A 25,926-nucleotide genomic window follows, 5' to 3' on the forward strand; every position below is an offset into this window, starting at 1 on the left:
AACTTGACAATGTTATCTGACATCAAATTAGAAGAAGTTAAATAAAAGCTAGTCAAACTTGACAATGTTATCTGACATCAAATTAGAAGAAGTTAAATGAAAGCTAGTCAAACTTGACAATGTTATCTGACATCAAATTAGAAGAAGTTAAATAAAAGCTAGTCAAACTTGACAATGCTATCTGACATCAAATTAGAAGAAGTTAAATAAAAGCTAGTCAAACTTGACAATGCTATCTGACATCAAATTAGAAGAAGTTAAATAAAAGCTAGTCAAACTTGACAATGTTATCTGACATCAAATTAGAAGAAGTTAAATAAAAGCTAGTCAAACTTGACAATGTTATCTGACATCAAATTAGAAGAAGAAAGTTAAAGCTAGTCAAACTTGACAATGTTATCTGACATCAAATTAGAAGAAGAAAGTTAAATAAAAGCTAGTAAAATATTGCCATCCCAAATACCGGCACTCCCGATTTGTTTTCTGTTGAGCTGTATTATTTCAATAGAAAAGTACTTGTCTGTCAATGCCTAATTCCAATGTTTCCACAGCCTAATGGGAATGGGTTTACTGATGCTCATGGTCTGGTTACCATACGGATGAAGCCAGATGAGAAGGGAAGATTTGGTTTCAATGTCAAGGTAATTAATATCAAGCTCAGATGGTTGAACATCATTTTTACACACCGCACCACTTCCAACCACACACTTTACCACTTCCACAAACCCTAACCACATACATCCACTATTTTACCAATTACAATAACCCTAACCACATACATCCACTATTTTACCACCTACACTAACCCTACCCACATACATCCACTATTTTACCACCTACACTAACCCTAACCACATACATCCACTATTTTACCAATTACAATAACCCTAACCACATACATCCACTATTTTACCACCTACACTAACCCTAACCACATACATCCACTATTTTACCACCTACACTAACCCTAACCACATACATCCACTATTTTACCACCTACACTAACCCTAACCACACACATCCACTATTTTACCACCTACACTAACCTTAACCACATACATCCACTATTTTACCACCTAAACTAACCCTAACCACATACATCCACTATTTTACCACCTACACTTACATTACTTAACCACTTCCATCCTAACACCTAAAAATTTACACCTATCTACCCACCATATCACCTCCACCCATCCACCCACCAGATCACCTCCACCCACCCACCCACCATATCACCTCCACCCACCCACCCACCATATCACCTCCACCCACCCACCCACCATATCACCTCCACCCACCCACCATATCACCTCCACCCACCCACCATATCACCTCCACCCACCCACCCACCATATCACCTCCACCCACCCACCATATCACCTCCACTCACCCACCCACCATATCACCTCCACCCACCCACCATATCACCTCCACCCACCCACCATATCACCTCCACCCACCCACCCACCATATCACCTCCACCCACCCACCATATCACCACCACCCACCCACCATTTCACCTCCACCCACCCACCATATCACCACCACCCACCCACCATATCACCTCCACCCACCCACCATATCACCTCCACCCACCCACCCACCATATCACCTCCACCCACCCACCCACCATATCACCTCCACCCACCCACCATATCACCTCCACCCACCCACCATATCACCTCCACCCACCCACCATATCACCTCCACCCACCCACCATATCACCTCCACCCACCCACCATATCACCTCCACCCACCCACCATATCACCTCCACCCACCATATCACCTCTACCCACCCACCCACCATATCACCTCCACCCACCCACCCACCATATCACCTCCACCCACCAACCCACCATATCACCTCCACCCACCCACCCACCATATCACCTCCACCCACCCACCCACCATATCACCTCCACCCACCCACCCACCATATCACCTCCACCCACCCACCATATCACCTCCACCCACCCACCCACCATATCACCACCACCCACCCACCATATCACCTCAACCCACCCACCCACCATATCACCTCAACCCACCCACCCACCATATCACCTCCACCCACCCACCCACCATATCACCTCCACCCACCCACCCACCATATCACCTCCACCCACCCACCATATCACCTCCACCCACCCACCATATCACCTCCACACACCCACCCACCATATCACCTCCACCCACCCACCCACCATATCACCTCCACACACCCACCATATCACCTCCACCCACCCACCATATCACCTCCACCCACCCACCATATCACCTCCACCCACCCACCATATCACCTCCACACACCCACCACATTGGTTTCAATGTCAAGGTAATTAATAACAAGCTCAGATGGTTGAACATCATTTTTACACACCGTACCACTTTCACCCACACACTCTACCACTTCCACTAACCCTAACCACATACATCCACTATTTTACCACCTACACTAACCCTAACCACACACATTCACTATTTTACCACCTACACTAACCCTAACCACATACATCCACTATTTTACCACCTACACTAACCCTAACCACATACATCCACTATTTTACCACCTACACTAACCCTAACCACACCATATCACCTTCACCCACCCACCCACCATATCACCTCCACCCACCCACCATATCACCTCCACCCCCCCACATCTCCACCTCCACCCACCCACCCTATCACCTCCACCCACCCCACCATATCCCCTCCCCCACCCACCATATTACCTCCACCCACCCACCATATCACCTCCACCCACCCACCCACCATATCACCTCCACCCACCCACCCACCATATCACCTCCACCAACCCACCCACCATATCACCTCCACCCACCCACCATATCATCTCCACCCACCCACCATATCACCTCCACCCACCCACCATATCACCTCCACCCACCCACCATATCACCTCCACCCACCCACCCACCATATCACCACCACCCACCCACCATATCACCTCAACCCACCCACCCACCATATCAGCTCAACCCACCCACCCACCATATCACCTCCACCCACCCACCCACCATATCACCTCCACCCACCCACCCACCATATCACCTCCACCCACCCACCATATCACCTCCACCCACCCACCATATCACCTCCACACACCCACCCACCATATCACCTCCACCCACCCACCCACCATATCACCTCCACACACCCACCATATCACCTCCACCCACCCACCATATCACCTCCACCCACCCACCATATCACCTCCACCCACCCACCATATCACCTCCACCCACCCACCATATCACCTCCACACACCCACCACATTGGTTTCAATGTCAAGGTAATTAATAACAAGCTCAGATGGTTGAACATCATTTTTACACACCGTACCACTTTCACCCACACACTCTACCACTTCCACTAACCCTAACCACATACATCCACTATTTTACCACCTACACTAACCCTAACCACACACATTCACTATTTTACCACCTACACTAACCCTAACCACATACATCCACTATTTTACCACCTACACTAACCCTAACCACATACATCCACTATTTTACCACCTACACTAACCCTAACCACACCATATCACCTTCACCCACCCACCCACCATATCACCTCCACCCACCCACCATATCACCTCCACCCACCCACCATATCACCTCCACCCACCCACCATATTACCTCCACCCACCCACCATATCACCACCACCCACCCACCATATTACCTCCACCCACCCACCATATCACCTCCACCCACCCACCCACCATATCACCTCCACCCACCCACCCACCATATCACCTCCACCAACCCACCCACCATATCACCTCCACCCACCCACCATATCATCTCCACCCACCCACCATATCACCTCCACCCACCCACCATATCACCACCACCCACCCACCATATCACCATCACCCACCCACCATATCACCTCCACCCACCCACCATATCACCTCCACCCACCCACCATATCACCACCACCCACCCACCATATCACCTCCACCCACCCACCATATCACCTCCACCCACCCACCATATCACCTCCACCACCCACCCACCATATCACCTCCACCCACCCACCCACCCACCATATCACCTCCACCCACCCACCATATCACCTCCACCCACCCACCCACCATATCACCTCCACCCACCCACCATATCACCTCCACCCACCCACCCACCATATCACCTCCACCCACCCACCATATCACCTCCACCCACCCACCCACCATATCACCTCCACCCACCCTACTATTTCACCACCACCACCTCACTACTAACCCTATGTCCTGTGTTTTTATTTAGGGTGGCCATGATCAAGGAATGCCCATCATTGTGTCACGTGTAGCACCTAATACACCTGCTGATCTGGCTATACCAAGATTGAATGAGGGGGACCAGGTTCTTCTCATTAATGGTCGGGATGTTTCTCAACATACACATGAGCAGGTCAGCCTTACCATATCCTAACCCTAACCCTAGGGGTAGAGCACTCATTTTAGTCTTTCAAATTTTCAAGTTGTCAGAGTGTTTATAGTGGTTCAAATTTTCAGGTTGTCATGTTCATCAAGGCATCTAGAGAGACTCATTCAGGGGAGCTGGCACTGGTCATCAGGCCAAATGGTAAGTATTAGGGCAATTGTGTCAAGGAGAAGTGATAGGGTCATCAGCTATTTGATGCAGTTGTTCACATCTGCTAGCCCAGGGGTCGGCAACCTTTTGAGACGGAAGAGCCAAAAGTTACAATTTACAAAATTTCCCACTGTTTAAAGAGCCACATTTTTATTTCAATATTTTATTATATATTAGGACTACGTAAATACATGTGATTTGTTATTTAAAATAAATTGTTTTAAATATGAAATAATATTTATTCGTATAAAAACATACACATGTTTCGCCAGAATAATAAACTTATTTATCAAATATTATGAAAACAGGACTATCCCAATCCACTTTAGAAGCTGTTAACTTTTTTTTTCTTTCTTTACGGATATCACTGGCTCAGGAGGTGTCTGCCATTAGCAAAGCAGGCCTCAACACGGCTAACTTCGACTAACTGGCTCGAATATCGGTTTGATAAAAATGTATCGGTCGCTTTTGTCCTTTGGCTCTCACCGGGCTCATCTTCCCCCCCCCCCCCCCCCCCCCCACACTGAACACAGGGTACTTGTACCACACCGTCCAGTACCCGGGTCAACAGTAGGAAGCTAATAGCTAAAAAAAAACCTACGTCGCTCACGTCAAATTAATGCATACTGACAGTCAGAGTAATGCATTAATAACATTCCCCATTTAAAAATATTCAAAAAAGTCGGCACTTGGGCAGTGGCAAGCATTGGATTGTTGCCACGGGGCTGTTAGGCTGGGCCTGGTGCCCAAGCGGCTGTCAGCTGTCCGTATACTTTCTACTGCACATTATACTCTTAATGTTCTCTGATAAGTGTTTTAATTCTGTTCGAAGTTGTTTTTCTATACATTATGATATTTGATATGAGTTTTGAAAATGAAATAATATAACTATTAATATTTGTGCAAGGAGCTGGAGAGCCGCATCTTGACAGCAAAAGAGCCGCATGCGGCTCGCGAGCCGCAGGTTACCGACCCCTGTGCTAGTCCATGGCTTTTTGATGCAGTTGTTCAGATTTGCTAGACCACAGCTATTTGATGCAGAGGCGTAGCGACCCCCCTCCCACCCGGCAACCTGCCCAAAATATATATATATATATATATATATATATATATATATATATATATATATATATATATATATATATATATATATATATATATATATATATATATATATATATATATATATATATATATATATATATGTATGTATGTATATATATGTGCGTATACACATGTGCGTATACACATGTGCTTATGTATATATGTGTGCATATGTATATATGTGAGCATATGTGTATATGTGTGTGTATATGTGTGTGTATATATGTGTGTGTATGTGTGTGTATATTTGTGTGTATATGTGTGTGTATGTGTGTGTATATGTATGTGTATATGTATATATATGTGTATGTGTATATGTATATATATGTGTATATGTATATATGTATATATATGTATGTATATATATATATATGTATGTATGTATGTATATGTATGTGTATGTATGTATATATATGTATGTATGTATGTATATATGTGTATATATATGTATGTATATATGTGTATATATATGTATATATATATGTATATATATATATGTATATATATATATATATATATATACACTAGACGGCCAGGCAACTAATACTTGGTTGCATCGTGTGTTTTATTTTATCCTATTGTATGTACCTAATAATATCTATTTGGAGCAATGGTTTTTAACCTGGGTTTGTCCTAACCCAAGAGGTCAAGACATACATCCGAGTCATATGATTCACGTCAGTCTTGGGGCTTTGGCCAAGGTCAAGACATACATCCGAGTCATACGATTCACGATCGGATCTTGTCAGTGTGGACGATAAAACTATTTAGAAGGGTTCAGTGAATGCACTGGTTGGGATCTCCAAAGAGGTTAACAACCACTGGTTTAGAGTGTAGGTAACAACCACTGGTTTAGAGTGTAGGTAACAACCACTGGTTTAGAGTGTAGGTAACAACCACTGGTTTAGAGTGTAGGTAACAACCACTGGTTTAGAGTGTAGGTAACAACCACTGGTTTAGAGTGTAGGTAACAACCACTGGTTTAGAGTGTAGGTAACAACCACTGGTTTAGAGTGTAGGTAACAACCACTGGTTTAGAGTGTAGGTAACAACCACTGGTTTAGAGTGTAGGTAACAACCACTGGTTTAGAGTGTAGGTAACAACCACTGGTTTAGAGTGTAGGTAACAACCACTGGTTTAGAGTGTAGGTAACAACCACTGGTTTAGAGTGTAGGTAACAACCACTGGTTTAGAGTGTAGGTAACAACCACTGGTTTAGAGTGTAGGTAACAACCACTGGTTTAGAGTGTAGTTTGTTGAAGTTTGCTATTTTACTGATCGGATAGCAATACAAGAACTTATATATATATATATATATATATATATATATATATATATATATATATATATATATATATATAATTCTCCTCTTCGAGCCGTTAGAAAACAAGCTGCAAACGCTCTCCCTACCTCCCCACCCCTACATGGTTTTAGTGAGCTGTGTTTACTCTAAATGTTTACAAGCAGAGCCAACGATTTTAAACGTAGGGGGGGGGGGAAGGAAGGGGGGGGGGGTTATGGTCCTTAACGAGCTACTTATAGTGTTTTAAAGAAATATTTTCAGTGTCAGCGTTGGTACTGTCGAATTCACAAATTATGAATTATTGAAAATTAGAAAAAAACTAAATAGCGGCGTATGTTATGCCGCGGGCCGGCTCGTATATATATAATTCTCTTCTGCGATCAGTTAGAAAACAAGCTGCAAGCGCGCCTTTGCAGTCCCCTTTCTTCCTCTCTATCACTATCACTACCACCCCCACCCCACCCCCACATGATCTGGTGAGCGGTGTTCACTCTGTTTACATTTTACAATCATAGAGACGGGTTTGGTGACGGCTATTATGGGCAGATAATTTAGTTTGAAACGATTTTAAACTTAGAGGAGGTAACTAAGAGGAGACTGCTTTCACGTGGGGGTGGGGGGTTAGTGTTTTTAAGCAAATATTTTCAATGGCAGCATTGGTACTGTCGAATTCACAAATTATAAATTACTGAAAAGTAGAAAACAAACAACTAAATAGCGGCGTATGATACGCAGCGGGTCGGCTCGTGCTAATTATTTCTCCTACATACAGTGAACCAGGCAAGATGTAATGCAATCAAGTAAACGTTTCTGATCTCTCACGTTGCTTGAGAGAATCGTAAGAACTGTACAAAGAACCAATCGCGCCATTTCTTATCAAAACTTGCTAGTGAAATCGAACATTACACATGAATACAATTAGTTTCTATTCTAAGTGTTCAACAATTTATTTACTCATCATTCCAGTCTAAATCCTTGCCATTTACCTTGGTGAAAAAGCGCACCCACCCACCACCTGTTTCGTATTTTAGCCCAAATGGTTTCTTTCCTAAGTGTTAAAAGAATTATCTACTCACCAGTCCAGCACAAATCCTTGCTATTTTTGTTAATGAAAAAGTGCCTTCCACCCCCAACCCACTATCTTGGACAAAGTTGGTAGAGCGGTTTTTAACATCACTAATACTTTTTTTCATGTTTCTTTTCTAAGTGATAAACGTTATCTACTCCCCAATCTAGCAACAGTTAGAAAGAGGTTTTTTGCCGTTCACTATTTCTTAAGGGTATATGTTTTAAAGGCTGTTAATTTTCTTAACTTTGACTGTTTGTAATTAAAAACTGCAGCTTAAAATGTATGTTTAAAAAAATGTTCTACCCCTTTTGGCGCCCCCACCCCATAGCTACGCCTCTGATTTGATGCAGTCCATCAAGTTAAGTCTGCTAGGGGTCATCCATAAATGACGTCACGCTTTTTTGGACGATTTTTACCTCCCCTCCGTCACACGTCGTCACAAAAAGCCAGCCCCCCCCCCCCTAAAATGACGTCACACCTCAACCTACAACCCCCCTCAAAATTGCAGTTGAATTTTCTTAAAACATCGATATTTTTCTAAAATCTTGTCTAAACTATTACAATTTATTAAAACAGTTATCTAAAATGCGAAATAACGTCTAAAATTCGTTTTCTAACATTGCTTTTTTATAATGCAAAAAATGTGACGTCGCAACATCTGAACCCCCCCCCCCCCCTCCCCCTCATCACACATCGTCACAAAATTACGGACCCCCCTCCCCCCTACGAGTGTGATGTCATTTATGGATGACCCCCTAGTAATTCTATGTGCCTGACATCAATAAATGTGATTACAATTCAAGATGTGCCTGACATAAATAAATGTGATTACAATTCAAGATGTGCCTGACACAGTGGCGTAGCGAGGTCGGGTGTCACCCGGTGCGGCGCTTAGTGGTGTCACCCCCCCCCCCCCCCCAGAGGCATAGAGACCCTTCCCAGTGACAAACTTTCAAACTTTCGATTTGCACCCCCCCCCCCTCAAGTTTTCGATTTGCACCCCCCCCCCCTCAAACTTTCGATTTGCACCCCCCCCCCCTCAAGTTTTTCTCTATATATTTTGCTATTTTTTGCCTTGGTGTCACCCCCCTAAATGGTGTCACCCGGTGCGGTCCGCACCCCCCCCCCCCCTCGCTACGCCCCTGGCCTGACATCAATAAATGTGATTACAATTCAAGATGTGACTGACATCAATAAATGTGATTAAAATTCAAGATGTGTCTGACATCAATAAATGTGATTACAATTCAAGATGTGACTGACATCAATAAATGTGATTAAAATTCAAGATGTGACTGACATCAATAAATGTGATTACAATTCAAGATGTGCCTGACATCAATAAATGTGATTACAAGATGTGCCTGAGTTTATGTATCAATGTAGTGATAGACTCAAGCTGTATATTTTATTTAGATTTTTGACTATTGGTAATTTAGCTTTTTTTTTCAAGTGGTGACCTACGGACTTTTTGTTCTTAAAGTACTCACCTATAGCTCAAATTTTGAAGCTATTGACTAGTTGTTTCAATGTTTCTCCTAGGCTATGTTGGAGAAGACGAATCAGACGAGCCAGACTTTACGTACATCCCAGAAACACATCAGATCGCTTCCTCAACATCCAGTGCTAATACCCTTGAATCCTCATTGATGCTCCTACAGGAAAGTTTAGAAAGTGGTGCTGCTATTGCACAGTTTGAGGTGAATTTTATATCTCATCACTTGTCTGTTACCTCCCACAATATGTCAACTTCTGGGCTGATGGGCAACATACATAAGACAGGTGGGTGAGCAACATACATAAGACAGGTGGGTGAGCAACATAGACAGGTGGGTGAGCAACATACATAAGACAGGTGGGTGAGCTACGTAGACAGGTGGGTGAGCTACATACATAAGACAGGTGGGTGAGCAACATACATAAGACAGGTGGGTGAGCTACATAGACAGGTGGGTGAGCTACATAGACAGGTGGGTGAGCAACATACATAAGACAGGTGGGTGAGCTACATACATAAGACAGGTGGGTGAGCTACATACATAAGACAGGTGGGTGAGCAACATACATAAGACAGGTGGGTGAGCTACATAGACAGGTGGGTGAGCTACATAGACAGGTGGGTGAGCAACATACATAAGACAGGTGGGTGAGCTACATACATAAGACAGGTGGGTGAGCAACATACATAAGACAGGTGGGTGAGCTACATAGACAGGTGGGTGAGCTACATAGACAGGTGGGTGAGCAACATAGACAGGTGGGTGAGCAACATAGACAGGTGGGTGAGCTACATAAGACAGGTGGGTGAGCTACATACATAAGACAGGTGGGTGAGCTACATACATAAGACAGGTGGGTGAGCAACATAGACAGGTGGGTGAGCAACATACATAAGACAGGTGGGTGAGCTACATACATAAGACATGTGGGTGAGCAACATAGACAGGTGGGTGAGCAACATAGACAGGTGGGTGAGCAACATAAACAGGTGGGTGAGCTACATACATAAGACAGGTGGGTGAGCTACATAGACAGGTGGGTGAGCAACATACATAAGACAGGTGGGTGAGCAACATACATAAGACAGGTGGGTGAGCTACATAGACAGGTGGGTGAGCTACATACATAAGACAGGTGGGTGAGCTACATAGACAGGTGGGTGAGCAACATACATAAGACAGGTGGGTGAGCTACATACATAAGACAGGTGGGTGAGCTACATACATAAGACATGTGGGTGAGCAACATAGACAGGTGGGTGAGCAACATAGACAGGTGGGTGAGCAACATAGACAGGTGGGTGAGCAACATAGACAGGTGGGTGAGCTACATACATAAGACAGGTGGGTGAGCTACATACATAAGACAGGTGGGTGAGCTACATACATAAGACAGGTGGGTGAGCTACATACATAAGACAGGTGGGTGAGCTACATACATAAGACATGTGGGTGAGCAACATAGACAGGTGGGTGAGCAACATAGACAGGTGGGTGAGCAACATAGACAGGTGGGTGAGCTACATACATAAGACAGGTGGGTGAGCTACATACATAGACAGGTGGGTGAGCAACATACATAAGACAGGTAGGTGAGCTACATAGACAGGTGGGTGAGCTACATAGACAGGTGGGTGAGCAACATAGACAGGTGGGTGAGCAACATAGACAGGTGGGTGAGCTACATACATAAGACAGGTGGGTGAGCTACATAGACAGGTGGGTGAGCAACATACATAAGACAGGTGGGTGAGCAACATAGACAGGTGGGTGAGCTACATAGACAGGTGGGTGAGCTACATAGACAGGTGGGTGAGCAACATAGACAGGTGGGTGAGCAACATACATAAGACAGGTGGGTGAGCAACATAGACAGGTGGGTGAGCAACATAGACAGGTGGGTGAGCAACATACATAAGACAGGTGGGTGAGCTACATACATAAGACAGGTGGGTGAGCAACATAGACAGGTGGGTGAGCTACATACATAAGACAGGTGGGTGAGCTACATAGACAGGTGGGTGAGCTACATAGACAGGTGGGTGAGCTACATAGACAGGTGGGTGAGCTACATAGACAGGTGGGTGAGCTACATACATAAGACAGGTGGGTGAGCAACATAGACAGGTGGGTGAGCAACATACATAAGACAGGTGGGTGAGCTACATACATAAGACATGTGGGTGAGCAACATAGACAGGTGGGTGAGCAACATAGACAGGTGGGTGAGCAACATAGACAGGTGGGTGAGCTACATACATAAGACAGGTGGGTGAGCTACATACATAAGACAGGTGGGTGAGCAACATACATAAGACAGGTGGGTGAGCAACATAGACAGGTGGGTGAGCTACATACATAAGACAGGTGGGTGAGCAACATAGACAGGTGGGTGAGCTACATACATAAGACAGGTGGGTGAGCAACATACATAAGACAGGTGGGTGAGCAACATACATAAGACAGGTGGGTGAGCAACATAGACAGGTGGGTGAGCAACATACATAAGACAGGTGGGTGAGCTACATAGACAGGTGGGTGAGCTACATATATAAGACAGGTGGGTGAGCAACATAGACAGGTGGGTGAGCTACATACATAAGACAGGTGGGTGAGCTACATACATAAGACAGGTGGGTGAGCAACATAGACAGGTGGGTGAGCTACATACATAAGACAGGTAGGTGAGCTACATAGACAGGTGGGTGAGCTACATACATAAGACAGGTGGGTGAGCAACATAGACAGGTGGGTGAGCTACATACATAAGACAGGTGGGTGAGCTACATACATAAGACAGGTGGGTGAGCTACATACATAAGACAGGTGGGTGAGCAAAATACATAAGACAGGTGGGTGAGCAACATAGACAGGTGGGTGAGCTACATACATAAGACAGGTGGGTGAGCTACATACATAAGACAGGTGGGTGAGCAACATACATAAGACAGGTGGGTGAGCTACATACATAAGACAGGTGGGTGAGCTACATACATAAGACAGGTGGGTGAGGTACATAGACAGGTGGGTGAGCTACATAGACAGGTGGGTGAGCAACATACATAAGACAGGTGGGTGAGCAACATACATAAGACAGGTGGGTGAGCTACATACATAAGACAGGTGGGTGAGCAACATAGACAGGTGGGTGAGCTACATACATAAGACAGGTGGGTGAGCAACATAGACAGGTGGGTGAGCTACATACATAAGACAGGTGGGTGAGCTACATACATAAGACAGGTGGGTGAGCTACATAGACAGGTGGGTGAGCTACATACATAAGACAGGTGGGTGAGCAACATACATAAGACAGGTGGGTGAGCAACATACATAAGACAGGTGGGTGAGCAACATACATAAGACAGGTGGGTGAGCTACATAGACAGGTGGGTGAGCAACATATACAGGTGGGTGAGCTACATACATAAGACAGGTGGGTGAGCTACATAGACAGGTGGGTGAGCAACATAGACAGGTGGGTGAGCTACATACATAAGACAGGTGGGTGAGCAACATACATAAGACAGGTTGGTGACTAACATAGACAGGTGGGTGAGCAACATACATAAGACAGGTGGGTGAGCTACATACATAAGACAGGTGGGTGAGCTACATAGACAGGTGGGTCCAACATAGACAGGTGGGTGAGCAACATAGACAGGTGGGTGAGCAACATACATAAGACAGGTGGGTGAGCAACATAGACAGGTGGGTCCAACATAGACAGGTGGGTGAGCTACATACATAAGACAGGTGGGTGAGCTACATAGACAGGTGGGTCCAACATAGACAGGTGGGTGAGCAACATAAACAGGTGGGTGAGCTACATACATAAGACAGGTGGGTGAGCTACATACATAAGACAGGTGGGTGAGCTACATAGACAGGTGGGTGAGCAACATACATAAGACAGGTGGGTGAACAACATAGACAGGTGGGTGAGCTACATACATAAGACAGGTGGGTGAGCTACATACATAAGACAGGTGGGTGAGCTACATAGACAGGTGGGTGAGCAACATAGACAGGTGGGTCCAACATAGACAGGTGGGTGAGCAACATAAACAGGTGGGTGAGCTACATACATAAGACAGGTGGGTGAGCTACATAGACAGGTGGGTGAGCAACATAAACAGGTGGGTGAGCTACATACATAAGACAGGTGGGTGAGCTACATAGACAGGTGGGTGAGCAACATACATAAGACAGGTGGGTGAACAACATAGACAGGTGGGTGAGCTACATACATAAGACAGGTGGGTGAGCTACATACATAAGACAGGTGGGTGAGCTACATAGACAGGTGGGTGAGCAACATACATAAGACAGGTGGGTGAGCAACATAGACAGGTGGGTGAGCAACATAGACAGGTGGGTGAGCAACATACATAAGACAGGTGGGTGAGCAACATAGACAGGTGGGTGAGCAACATACATAAGACAGGTGGGTGAGCAACATAGACAGGTGGGTGAGCTACGTAGACAGGTGGGTGAGCTACATACATAAGACAGGTGGGTGAGCAACATAGACAGGTGGGTGAGCAACATAGACAGGTGGGTGAGCAACATACATAAGACAGGTGGGTGAGCTACATACATAAGACAGGTGGGTGAGCTACATAGACAGGTGGGTGAGCAACATAGACAGGTGGGTGAGCAACATACATAAGACAGGTGGGTGAGCTACATACATAAGACAGGTGGGTGAGCAACATAGACAGGTGGGTGAGCAACATACATAAGACAGGTGGGTGAGCTACATACATAAGACAGGTGGGTGAGCTACATACATAAGACAGGTGGGTGAGTAACATAGACAGGTGGGTGAGCAACATAGACAGGTGGGTGAGCAACATACATAAGACAGGTGGGTGAGCAACATAGACAGGTGGGTGAGCAACATACATAAGACAGGTGGGTGAGCTACATACATAAGACAGGTGGGTGAGCAACATACATAAGACAGGTGGGTGAGCAACATACATAAGACAGGTGGGTGAGCAACATACATAAGACAGGTGGGTGAGCAACATAGACAGGTGGGTGAGCAACATAGACAGGTGGGTGAGCAACATAGACAGGTTTGGTGAGCTACATACATAAGACAGGTGGGTGAGCTACATAGACAGGTGGGTGAGTAACATAGACAGGTGGGTGAGCTACATACATAAGACAGGTGGGTGAGCAACATAGACAGGTGGGTGAGCTACATAGACAGGTGGGTGAGCAACATACATAAGACAGGTGGGTGAGCTACATACATAAGACAGGTGGGTGAGCAACATACATAAGACAGGTGGGTGAGCAACATACATAAGACAGGTGGGTGAGCTACATACATAAGACAGGTGGGTGAGCTACATACATAAGACAGGTGGGTGAGCTACATAGACAGGTGGGTGAGCAACATACATAAGACAGGTGGGTGAGCTACATACATAAGACAGGTGGGTGAGCTACATAGACAGGTGGGTGAGCAACATACATAAGACAGGTGGGTGAGCAACATACATAAGACAGGTGGGTGAGCAACATACATAAGACAGGTGGGTGAGCTACATACATAAGACAGGTGGGTGAGCTACATAGACAGGTGGGTGAGTAACATAGACAGGTGGGTGAGCAACATAGACAGGTGGGTGAGCTACATACATAAGACAGGTGGGTGAGCAACATACATAAGACAGGTGGGTGAGCAACATACATAAGACAGGTGGGTGAGCTACATACATAAGACAGGTGGGTGAGCAACATACATAAGACAGGTGGGTGAGCAACATACATAAGACAGGTGGGTGAGTAACATACATAAGACAGGTGGGTGAGCTACATACATAAGACAGGTGGGTGAGCAACATACATAAGACAGGTGGGTGAGCAACATAGACAGGTGGGTGAGCTACATACATAAGACAGGTGGGTGAGCAACATACATAAGACAGGTGGGTGAGCAACATACATAAGACAGGTGGGTGAGCTACATACATAAGACAGGTGGGTGAGCAACATAGACAGGTGGGTGAGCTACATACATAAGACAGGTGGGTGAGCAACATACATAAGACAGGTGGGTGAGCAACATACATAAGACAGGTGGGTGAGCTACATACATAAGACAGGTGGGTGAGCAACATACATAAGACAGGTGGGTGAGCAACATACATAAGACAGGTGGGTGAGTAACATACATAAGACAGGTGGGTGAGCTACATACATAAGACAGGTGGGTGAGCAACATACATAAGACAGGTGGGTGAGCTACATACATAAGACAGGTGGGTGAGCTACATACATAAGACAGGTGGGTGAGCAACATACATAAGACAGGTGGGTGAGCTACATAGACAGGTGGGTGAGTAACATACATAAGACAGGTGGGTGAGCAACATAGACAGGTGGGTGAGCTACATACATAAGACAGGTGGGTGAGCTACATACATAAGACAGGTGGGTGAGCTACATACATAAGACAGGTGGGTGAGCAACATACATAAGACAGGTGGGTGAGCTACATACATAAGACAGGTGGGTGAGCTACATACATAAGACAGGTGGGTGAGCAACATACATAAGACAGGTGGGTGAGCTACATACATAAGACAGGTGGGTGAGCAACATACATAAGACAGGTGGGTGAGCTACATACATAAGACAGGTGGGTGAGCAACATACATAAGACAGGTGGGTGAGCTACATACATAAGACAGGTGGGTGAGCAACATAGACAGGTGGGTGAGCTACATACATAAGACAGGTGGGTGAGCAACATACATAAGACAGGTGGGTGAGCTACATAGACAGGTGGGTGAGCAACATAGACAGGTGGGTGAGCAACATACATAAGACAGGTGGGTGAGCTACATACATAAGACAGGTGGGTGAGCTACATACATAAGACAGGTGGGTGAGCAACATAGACAGGTGGGTGAGCTACATACATAAGACAGGTGGGTGAGCTACATACATAAGACAGGTGGGTGAGCTACATACATAAGACAGGTGGGTGAGCTACATAGACAGGTGGGTGAGCAACATAGACAGGTGGGTGAGCTACATACATAAGACAGGTGGGTGAGCAACATAGACAGGTGGGTGAGCTACATAGACAGGTGGGTGAGCTACATACATAAGACAGGTGGGTGAGCAACATACATAAGACAGGTGGGTGAGCAACATACATAAGACAGGTGGGTGAGCAACATAGACAGGTGGGTGAGCTACATAGACAGGTGGGTGAGCAACATAGACAGGTGGGTGAGCTACATAGACAGGTGGGTGAGCAACATAGACAGGTGGGTGAGCTACATAGACAGGTGGGTGAGCAACATAGACAGGTGGGTGAGCTACATAGACAGGTGGGTGAGCTACATAGACAGGTGGGTGAGTAACATACATAGGACAGGTGGGTGAGCAACATACATAAGACAGGTGGGTGAGCAACATAGACAGTTGGGTGAGCTACATAGACAGGTGGGTGAGCTACATACATAAGACAGGTGGGTGAGCAACATACATAAGACAGGTGGGTGAGCAACATAGACAGGTGGGTGAGCTACATACATAAGACAGGTGGGTGAGCTACATACATAAGACAGGTGGGTGAGCTACATACATAAGACAGGTGGGTGAGCTACATACATAAGACATGTGGGTGAGCAACATACATAAGACAGGTGGGTGAGCTACATACATAAGACAGGTGGGTGAGCTACATAGACAGGTGGGTGAGCAACATACATAAGACAGGTGGGTGAGCAACATACATAAGACAGGTGGGTGAGCAACATAGACAGGTGGGTGAGCTACATACATAAGACAGGTGGGTGAGCTACATACATAAGACAGGTGGGTGAGCAACATACATAAGACAGGTGGGTGAGCTACATAGACAGGTGGGTGAGCTACGTAGACAGGTGGGTGAGCTACATACATAAGACAGGTGGGTGAGCAACATAGACAGGTGGGTGAGCTACATACATAAGACAGGTGGGTGAGCTACATACATAAGACAGGTGGGTGAGCAACATAGACAGGTGGGTGAGCTACATACATAAGACAGGTGGGTGAGCTACATACATAAGACAGGTGGGTGAGCAACATACATAAGACAGGTGGGTGAGCAACATAGACAGGTGGGTGAGCAACATAGACAGGTGGGTGAGCTACATACATAAGACAGGTGGGTGAGCAACATAGACAGGTGGGTGAGCTACATACATAAGACAGGTGGGTGAGCAACATACATAAGACAGGTGGGTGAGCTACATACATAAGACAGGTGGGTGAGCAACATACATAAGACAGGTGGGTGAGCAACATACATAAGACAGGTGGGTGAGCAACATACATAAGACAGGTGGGTGAGCTACATACATAAGACAGGTGGGTGAGCAACATAAACAGGTGGGTGAGCTACATACATAAGACAGGTGGGTGAGCTACATACATAAGACAGGTGGGTGAGCAACATAGACAGGTGGGTGAGCAACATAGACAGGTGGGTGAGCTACATACATAAGACAGGTGGGTGAGCAACATACATAAGACAGGTGGGTGAGCAACATAGACAGGTGGGTGAGCTACATACATAAGACAGGTGGGTGAGCAACATACATAAGACAGGTGGGTGAGCAACATAAACAGGTGGGTGAGCTACATACATAAGACAGGTGGGTGAGCTACATACATAAGACAGGTGGGTGAGCAACATAGACAGGTGGGTGAGCAACATAGACAGGTGGGTGAGCTACATACATAAGACAGGTGGGTGAGCAACATACATAAGACAGGTGGGTGAGCAACATAGACAGGTGGGTGAGCTACATACATAAGACAGGTGGGTGAGCAACATACATAAGACAGGTGGGTGAGCAACATAAACAGGTGGGTGAGCTACATACATAAGACAGGTGGGTGAGCTACATACATAAGACAGGTGGGTGAGCAACATAGACAGGTGGGTGAGCAACATAGACAGGTGGGTGAGCTACATAGACAGGTGGGTGAGTAACATAGACAGGTGGGTGAGCTACATACATAAGACAGGTGGGTGAGCAACATAGACAGGTGGGTGAGCTACATACATAAGACAGGTGGGTGAGCTATGGTTGTTGATAAAATATCAGACTTGAAGGTTTCTAGGAAACAAGTTTTTTGCATATACCATTAAACCTTTAGGCCATAATATAGAGTACACATATTAAAAGCTAATTTAAAGCCAATAATCAGCTGTTGTCCCCTCTTTCATGAAACATTGTTCTGTTGTTTTCAGCAATTGTACCGTAAGAAGCCAGGATTGACATTAAATGCAGCTCGGCTAGATTCCAATATCAACAAAAATAGATATAGAGATATATCACCATGTAAGATTTTGCTACTCGATTGTTTACATGAGCTAACAGTTAACATTGATAACGTTTAACGCACCATAGATTTTATTTGTGCTAAATCTTTATAACTTCATACATTTTTTATGTGCAAAATCTTCTCTATGATTTGATAGATTTTATTTGTGCTAAATCTTCTCTATGACTTGATATATTTTATTTGTGCTAAATCTTCTCTATGACTTGATAGATTTTATTTGTGCTAAATCTTCTCTATGACTTGATATATTTTATTTGTGCTAAATCTTCTCTATGACTTGATAGATTTTATTTGTGCTAAATCTTCTCTATGACTTGATAGATTTTATTTGTGCTAAATCTTCTCTATGACTTGATAGATTTTATTTGTGCTAAATCTTCTCTATGACTTGATAGATTTTATTTGTGCTAAATCTTCTCTATGACTTGATAGATTTTATTTGTGCTAAATCTTCTCTATGACTTGATAGATTTTATTTGTGCTAAATCTTCTCTATGACTTGATAGATTTTATTTGTGCTAAATCTTCTCTATGACTTGATAGATTTTATTTGTGCTAAATCTTCTCTATGACTTGATAGATTTTATTTGTGCTAAATCTTCTCTATGACAACTAATAAAAACTATTCCTCGAGCAGATGACCAAACAAGAGTTATTTTAAAAAGTGGAGCTACAGGGGATTACATAAATGCTAATTTTGTCAATGTAAGTGCACAATACTTTTAATGTTTTCATATTAGGGTTAGGGTTAGGGTTATTTCCTTAAGTGTTAATTACACTATCAAATAAATAGACACAAATTAAAAATGAATGACACTATTACCTTTGAAGCCTAAGTTTTTATATTTTTAAAAACAGTTTGCAATAAAAATTACATGTTTTTTATTCTTGTGAGTAACCTTAAATTACTGATTGGCTTTCATATAGAAATTAGCTGTAATGTGACAATATCTTGTCATTTAGCTGCAATGTGACAATATCCTGTCATTTCACTGGTACATAAAAGTTCTTAGAACCTTATGTTAGCAAATTTCTGTTTAACCTTTTATTTTATTACAACCATCTCATCTTGTATATATATGTACTATTTGTTCTTTTTAATATTTTTTAATATTTTTATTATTGAAATCAAGATTTTAACAAATCTCTATGTTTTACACTTACCCAAGTTGGAAAAACTTTGTTTTGCAATTTTGTCTGTATGTCTGAATAATTTTCCACTTATGTTGACCAAATTACATATATAAGTATTAAATCATATGTATAGTTCTGTTTCAAATTTTGAACGATTCCCTTTAACTGGAAGTGTTACTTCTGGTTTCTGAAAAGACAGTTATTTGAATATGTTTAAGTTAGGTGAATGAAATAACACATGAGCTGACCCGCGGCATATGGCGCTATTTAGTTGTTTTATTTTCTACTTTTCAGTAATTTATAAGTTGTGAATTCAACACTACCAATGCTGCGACTGAAAATATTTTGCTTCACTATCAGTAGCTTGTGAAGGACGATTATCCTCACCCTCCCTTCCTTCCCCCCCCCCCCCCATCTGGTGACAGTTTACAGGCGACAATGAAACGATCAAGCAGAACTTGTTATTACCTCCCCTTAGTTATCTAAATTATCTGTCCCTAATATCATTCACTAATTCAACTCGGCTCTATGATTGTAAACATTTGGCGTGAACCACAGCTCAACAGACTGGTAGGGTGGGGGTTAGAGAAAGTTCAATATAAACATTAGCTCAATTGCCGTATACAAATGTCATTATACTGTACTTATAGTGAGGGTACACATCTTGCATCATTGTATTAATTAGTCGCTAACTCATTATCTGTATGAAGTCTGGAATTTTTTGAAAAAGTCCGGAATTTCATTTTCAAAATAGTGTACGACCACTGTGTATACTTTTTTCAAACAAAATGGGAATTTTCGTAAAGGATAATACATTTAGTTTAATTTTATTCTTTACAGATTACGGCAAAAAAAATGATAAGTTGTAAAATGTAAATTGTTTTTTAAATTAATAAATATTGAGTTTTCCAAACAGCACTTCAGATTTTAGTACACTTTAAGAATATTAAACAATGGCGATCAAGTCGAGTTTTTTACTCTGTCCTGTGCATGTCATTCACAAGTCTGTCCTGCGCATGTCATTCACAAGTCTGTCCTGCGCATGTCATTCACAAGTCTGTCCTGCGCATGTCATTCACAAGTCTGTCCTGCGCATGTCATTCACAAGTCTGTCCTGCGCATGTCATTCACAAGTCTGTCCTGCGCATGTCATTCACAAGTCTGTCCTGCGCATGTCATTCACAAGTCTGTCCTGTGCATGTCATTCACAAGTCTGTCCTGCGCATGTCATTCACAAGTCTGTCCTGCGCATGTCATTCACAAGTCTGTCCTGTGCATGTCATTCACAAGTCTGTCCGCCCTCCTCAGAGTCCATTTGAGCTTTAAATATTTGGTACATAAGAAGATATATATCATTAAACTGTCTCACTCAATTGTAAATTTATTAAGAAAACCATTTCCTAATTAAGTAATTTAACCTATTTAATTGCAAAGTAAATCGATCATGAGACAATATATCACACAAATTACATTTTAACTTATTTTGGACCTTACGTAATCGTGTTTTTAAAACGTCTTATCTCATTTTTACTCCCCAAAAATGTGAAAAAAGTAACTTTGATTATGGTAAGCCGGTCAAAAGTATTAAAACACGTAGGTGTGATATATATTATGGTTTCCCTTGATTGTTTTAGTCTTATACTTATATATATATATATATATATATATATATATATATATATATATATATATATATATATATATATATATATATATTTTCATATATATGTATTATTTTTAAATCTATATTTTCTATATATATAAAATTCTCTTCATGGGGACCATGCGGGACAAGATGTAGATGCACGCCATTACTCCCCCGCTCTCCCGGCATATCGCTACCACCCCCACCCCCACCAACCTGGTCAGCTTTGTTCCACGACTAATGTTTACAATGGACTAATGTTTACAATCGACTAATGTTTACAATTGACTAATGTTTACAATCGACTAATGTCTACAATCGACTAATGTTAACAATTGACTAATGTTTACAATCGTTGTGTCGAATTCAAAAATTATGAATTGCTGATAAGCAGAAAATAAAAAAAAACTAGATAGCAGCTTATGCTACATTGTAGGTCGGCTTGTATACATATAATTCTCTTCATGGACAAGATGATGCAAGCCGACTATCTAACCCTCCTCCCACCCCCTATCTCGCTCTCTGGTGAGCTGTGGTTCACCGCGAATGTTTACAGTCATAGAGTTGGGTCAAATTAGTGATGGCTATTAGGGGCAGATAATTTAGCTTTTAAACTCTTTGAAACTAAGGGGGGGTAAGAAGTTCTGCTTGATCTTTTCATTGTCGTCTCTAAACTGTTGTAACTGACGGCTGCTTTCAGGGGGTGGGGGCTAGTGTCGAATTCACAAATTATGAATTACTATAAAGTAGAAAGAAAACAACTAAAGAATTCGCAAATTATGAATTACTATAAAGTAGAAAGAAAACAACTAAAGAATTCACAAATTATGAATTACTATAAAGTAGAAAGAACACAACTAAATAATTCGCAAATTATGAATTACTATAAAGTAGAAAGAAAACAACTAAAGAATTCACAAATATGAATTATTATAAAGTAGAAAGAAAACAACTAAAGAATTCACAAATATGAATTACTATAAAGTAGAAAGAAAACAACTAAAGAATTCACAAATATGAATTACTATAAAGTAGAAAGAAAACAACTAAAGAATTCACAAATATGAATTACTATAAAGTAGAAAGAAAACAACTAAAGAATTCACAAATATGAATTACTATTAAGTAGAAAGAACACAACTAAATAATTCGCAAATTATGAATTACTATAAAGTAGAAAGAAAACAACTAAAGAATTCACAAATATGAATTATTATAAAGTAGAAAGAAAACAACTAAAGAATTCACAAATATGAATTACTATAAAGTAGAAAGAAAACAACTAAAGAATTCACAAATATGAATTACTATAAAGTAGAAAGAAAACAACTAAAGAATTCACAAATATGAATTACTATAAAGTAGAAAGAAAACAACTAAAGAATTCACAAATATGAATTACTATAAAGTAGAAAGAAAACAACTAAAGAATTCACAAATATGAATTACTATAAAGTAGAAAGAAAACAACTAAAGAATTCACAAATTATGAATTACTATAAAGTAGAAAGAACACAACTAAATAATTCGCAAATTATGAATTACTATAAAGTAGAAAGAAAACAACTAAAGAATTCACAAATATGAATTATTATAAAGTAGAAAGAAAACAACTAAAGAATTCACAAATATGAATTACTATAAAGTAGAAAGAAAACAACTAAAGAATTCACAAATATGAATTACTATAAAGTAGAAAGAAAACAACTAAAGAATTCACAAATATGAATTACTATAAAGTAGAAAGAAAACAACTAAAGAATTCACAAATATGAATTACTATTAAGTAGAAAGAAAACAACTAAAGAATTCACAAATATGAATTACTATAAAGTAGAAAGAAAACAACTAAAGAATTCACAAATATGAATTACTATAAAGTAGAAAGAAAACAACTAAAGAATTCGCAAATTATGAATTACTATAAAGTAGAAAGAAAACAACTAAAGAATTCACAAATATGAATTACTATAAAGTAGAAAGAAAACAACTAAAAAATTCACAAATATGAGTTACTATAAAGTAGAAAGACAACAACTAAAGAATTCACAAATATGAATTACTATAAAGTAGAAAGAAAACAACTAAATAGCGGCGTATGCCTACGGCAAGGGTCAGCTTGTAATATTGATTATTAATAATAATAATTTTTGACTTGTTTCTTTTTATCGTTGAGACATTCTTTAGGATGCCTTCATTTAATAATAATTAAGAAAAGAGATTGCTTTTTTATTTGCTTAGTACAAAACTATTAAAATGAGCTTTTTTGGGCACTCCTATTAGACTATTTAAACAGGAGCGATAAGTCATGGAAGTGTGGTTTGAAGGTTGCCAATATTTCACACTACAGCTCATGTAGTTTTTTTTTTGTCTATGCAACTGTGTTTGTTACTGTAGAACAATCACTGCTGTAGTAGATTTTTTTTTCTATAAAACCACTAGTCTATCAAAGTGCAAAAAAATTGTTTTTGGGTCGGATTGTGGGTCCCCTAAACGACCTGCCTCCCACCCCCTTCCCGTGTTGCGGGATGTGGGTAGTTCCACCACTGATGTATGAAATTTGGTCAACCTAGCAGTAGCTTTACTTAGGTTATCGTATTTACAGTGTATTTAGGTCCAATGGTGTTCTAACTAAATCATAATAGTTTATATAAAGCATCCCTGGTATGTCTTCACATTTTTTAACTTTTCTCTTGTACAGTTATAAGTTAGTGAACAACATTCATTCAAGTAAAATTTTTCTCTTCAGATGGAAATCCCTGGCTCAGGTATTATCAACCGCTACATAGCTGCTCAAGGTCCATTACCCAACACCTGTAATGATTTCTGGCAGGTAGGTTAAACATTACCCAACACCTGTTATGATTTCTGGCAGGTAGGTTAAACATTACCCAACACCTGTAATGATTTCTGGCAGGTAGGTTAAACATTACCCAACACCTGTTATGATTTCTGGCAGGTAGGTTAAACATTACCCAACACCTGTAATGATTTCTGGCAGGTAGGTTAAACATTACCCAACACCTGTTATGATTTCTGGCAGGTAGGTTAAACATTACCCAACACCTGTTATGATTTCTGGCAGGTAGGTTAAACATTACCCAACACCTGTAATGATTTCTGGCAGGTAGGTTAAACATTACCCAACACCTGTTATGATTTCTGGCAGGTAGGTTAAACATTACCCAACACCTGTAATGATTTCTGGCAGGTAGGTTTAAGTGTTTTTACAAGTATCTGCCTAGTTGAATTGCTTCAAGTGTCAGACCTTATGGAATTTATGTCACTATCTTAGTAGAATTGTTGAAAGCCCTATTGCCTGTTGTTGCAGTGATCTGATTGTGAGAAGTTTTAATTGCAGATGGTCTGGGAACAGCACACATCTTTAGTTGTCATGCTGACCACCAAGGTAGAGAGAGGTCGTGTTAAATGCCATCAGTATTGGCCTCAGCTCTACGAGACAGAAGACTTTGGAGCCATCCAGATTACGTGTGTCAAAGAAGAAGAGACTCACTCGTTTGCGTTTAGAGAATTTAATTTAACTCATGTGGAGACGAGTGAAGAGCGCCACATTCGCCACATGCAGTACATAGCTTGGCCTGACCATGGCGTACCTGATGATCCCAGTGATTTCCTCAATTTTGTTGTGCGTGTACGACACAACAGAGACGGCATGGTAGAACCCACTGTTGTCCACTGCAGGTCACTCATTTCTAGCATTAATAATAATGTCTGTATGACACAAAATAATTTCTATCAGTAAAATCTTTGTTAAACATTGTCCTTTTCACTAATTGAACTCATCTATACAATTCATATATTAGTGACATATTTGCACTGCACATTCTCTTAACAATCCATAATAGAATTGTATGACTAAGGGTAATATAGACAGGATAAGTTTATGCATTATTGGTAAAGATTATTTATACTTTATTAAGGTTAGGGTTAAGTACAGCTCTTTCCATTACTAGCATCAAACTGTAAATGTATAGGTCTTTCCATTCTTAGCTCACATCAAACTGTGAATGTACAGGTCTTTCCATTCTTAGCTTCCCATCAAACTGTGAATATACAGGTCTTTCCATTCTTAGCATCAAACTATGAATGTACAGGTCTTTCCATTCTTAGCTTCCCATCAAACTGTGAATATACAGGTCTTTCCAT

The 25,926-nt window shown here is 41.9% G+C and overlaps 1 protein-coding gene across 4 annotated transcripts in view; it reads left to right on the forward strand.

The window, feature by feature from the left end:
* LOC131942048 (tyrosine-protein phosphatase non-receptor type 4) overlaps window positions 1-25,926 on the forward strand; it is a 172,178-nt gene that overhangs the window by 128,868 nt on the left and 17,384 nt on the right. For all 4 annotated transcript variants that reach the window (XM_059301720.1, XM_059301722.1, XM_059301723.1 and 1 more), the window contains 8 exons: window positions 552-641; window positions 4,309-4,452; window positions 4,557-4,626; window positions 9,655-9,812; window positions 18,886-18,976; window positions 19,618-19,685; window positions 24,509-24,592; window positions 25,121-25,461. In XM_059301720.1, the coding sequence (XP_059157703.1) occupies window positions 552-641; window positions 4,309-4,452; window positions 4,557-4,626; window positions 9,655-9,812; window positions 18,886-18,976; window positions 19,618-19,685; window positions 24,509-24,592; window positions 25,121-25,461 (1,046 nt within the window). The remainder of the gene's footprint in view (window positions 1-551; window positions 642-4,308; window positions 4,453-4,556; window positions 4,627-9,654; window positions 9,813-18,885; window positions 18,977-19,617; window positions 19,686-24,508; window positions 24,593-25,120; window positions 25,462-25,926) is intronic.

Source organism: Physella acuta, unplaced genomic scaffold (assembly GCF_028476545.2).
Source record: "Physella acuta isolate Inbredline_101_S28 unplaced genomic scaffold, ASM2847654v3 ptg000385l, whole genome shotgun sequence".
Taxonomy (NCBI): Eukaryota; Metazoa; Mollusca; class Gastropoda; family Physidae; genus Physella; species Physella acuta.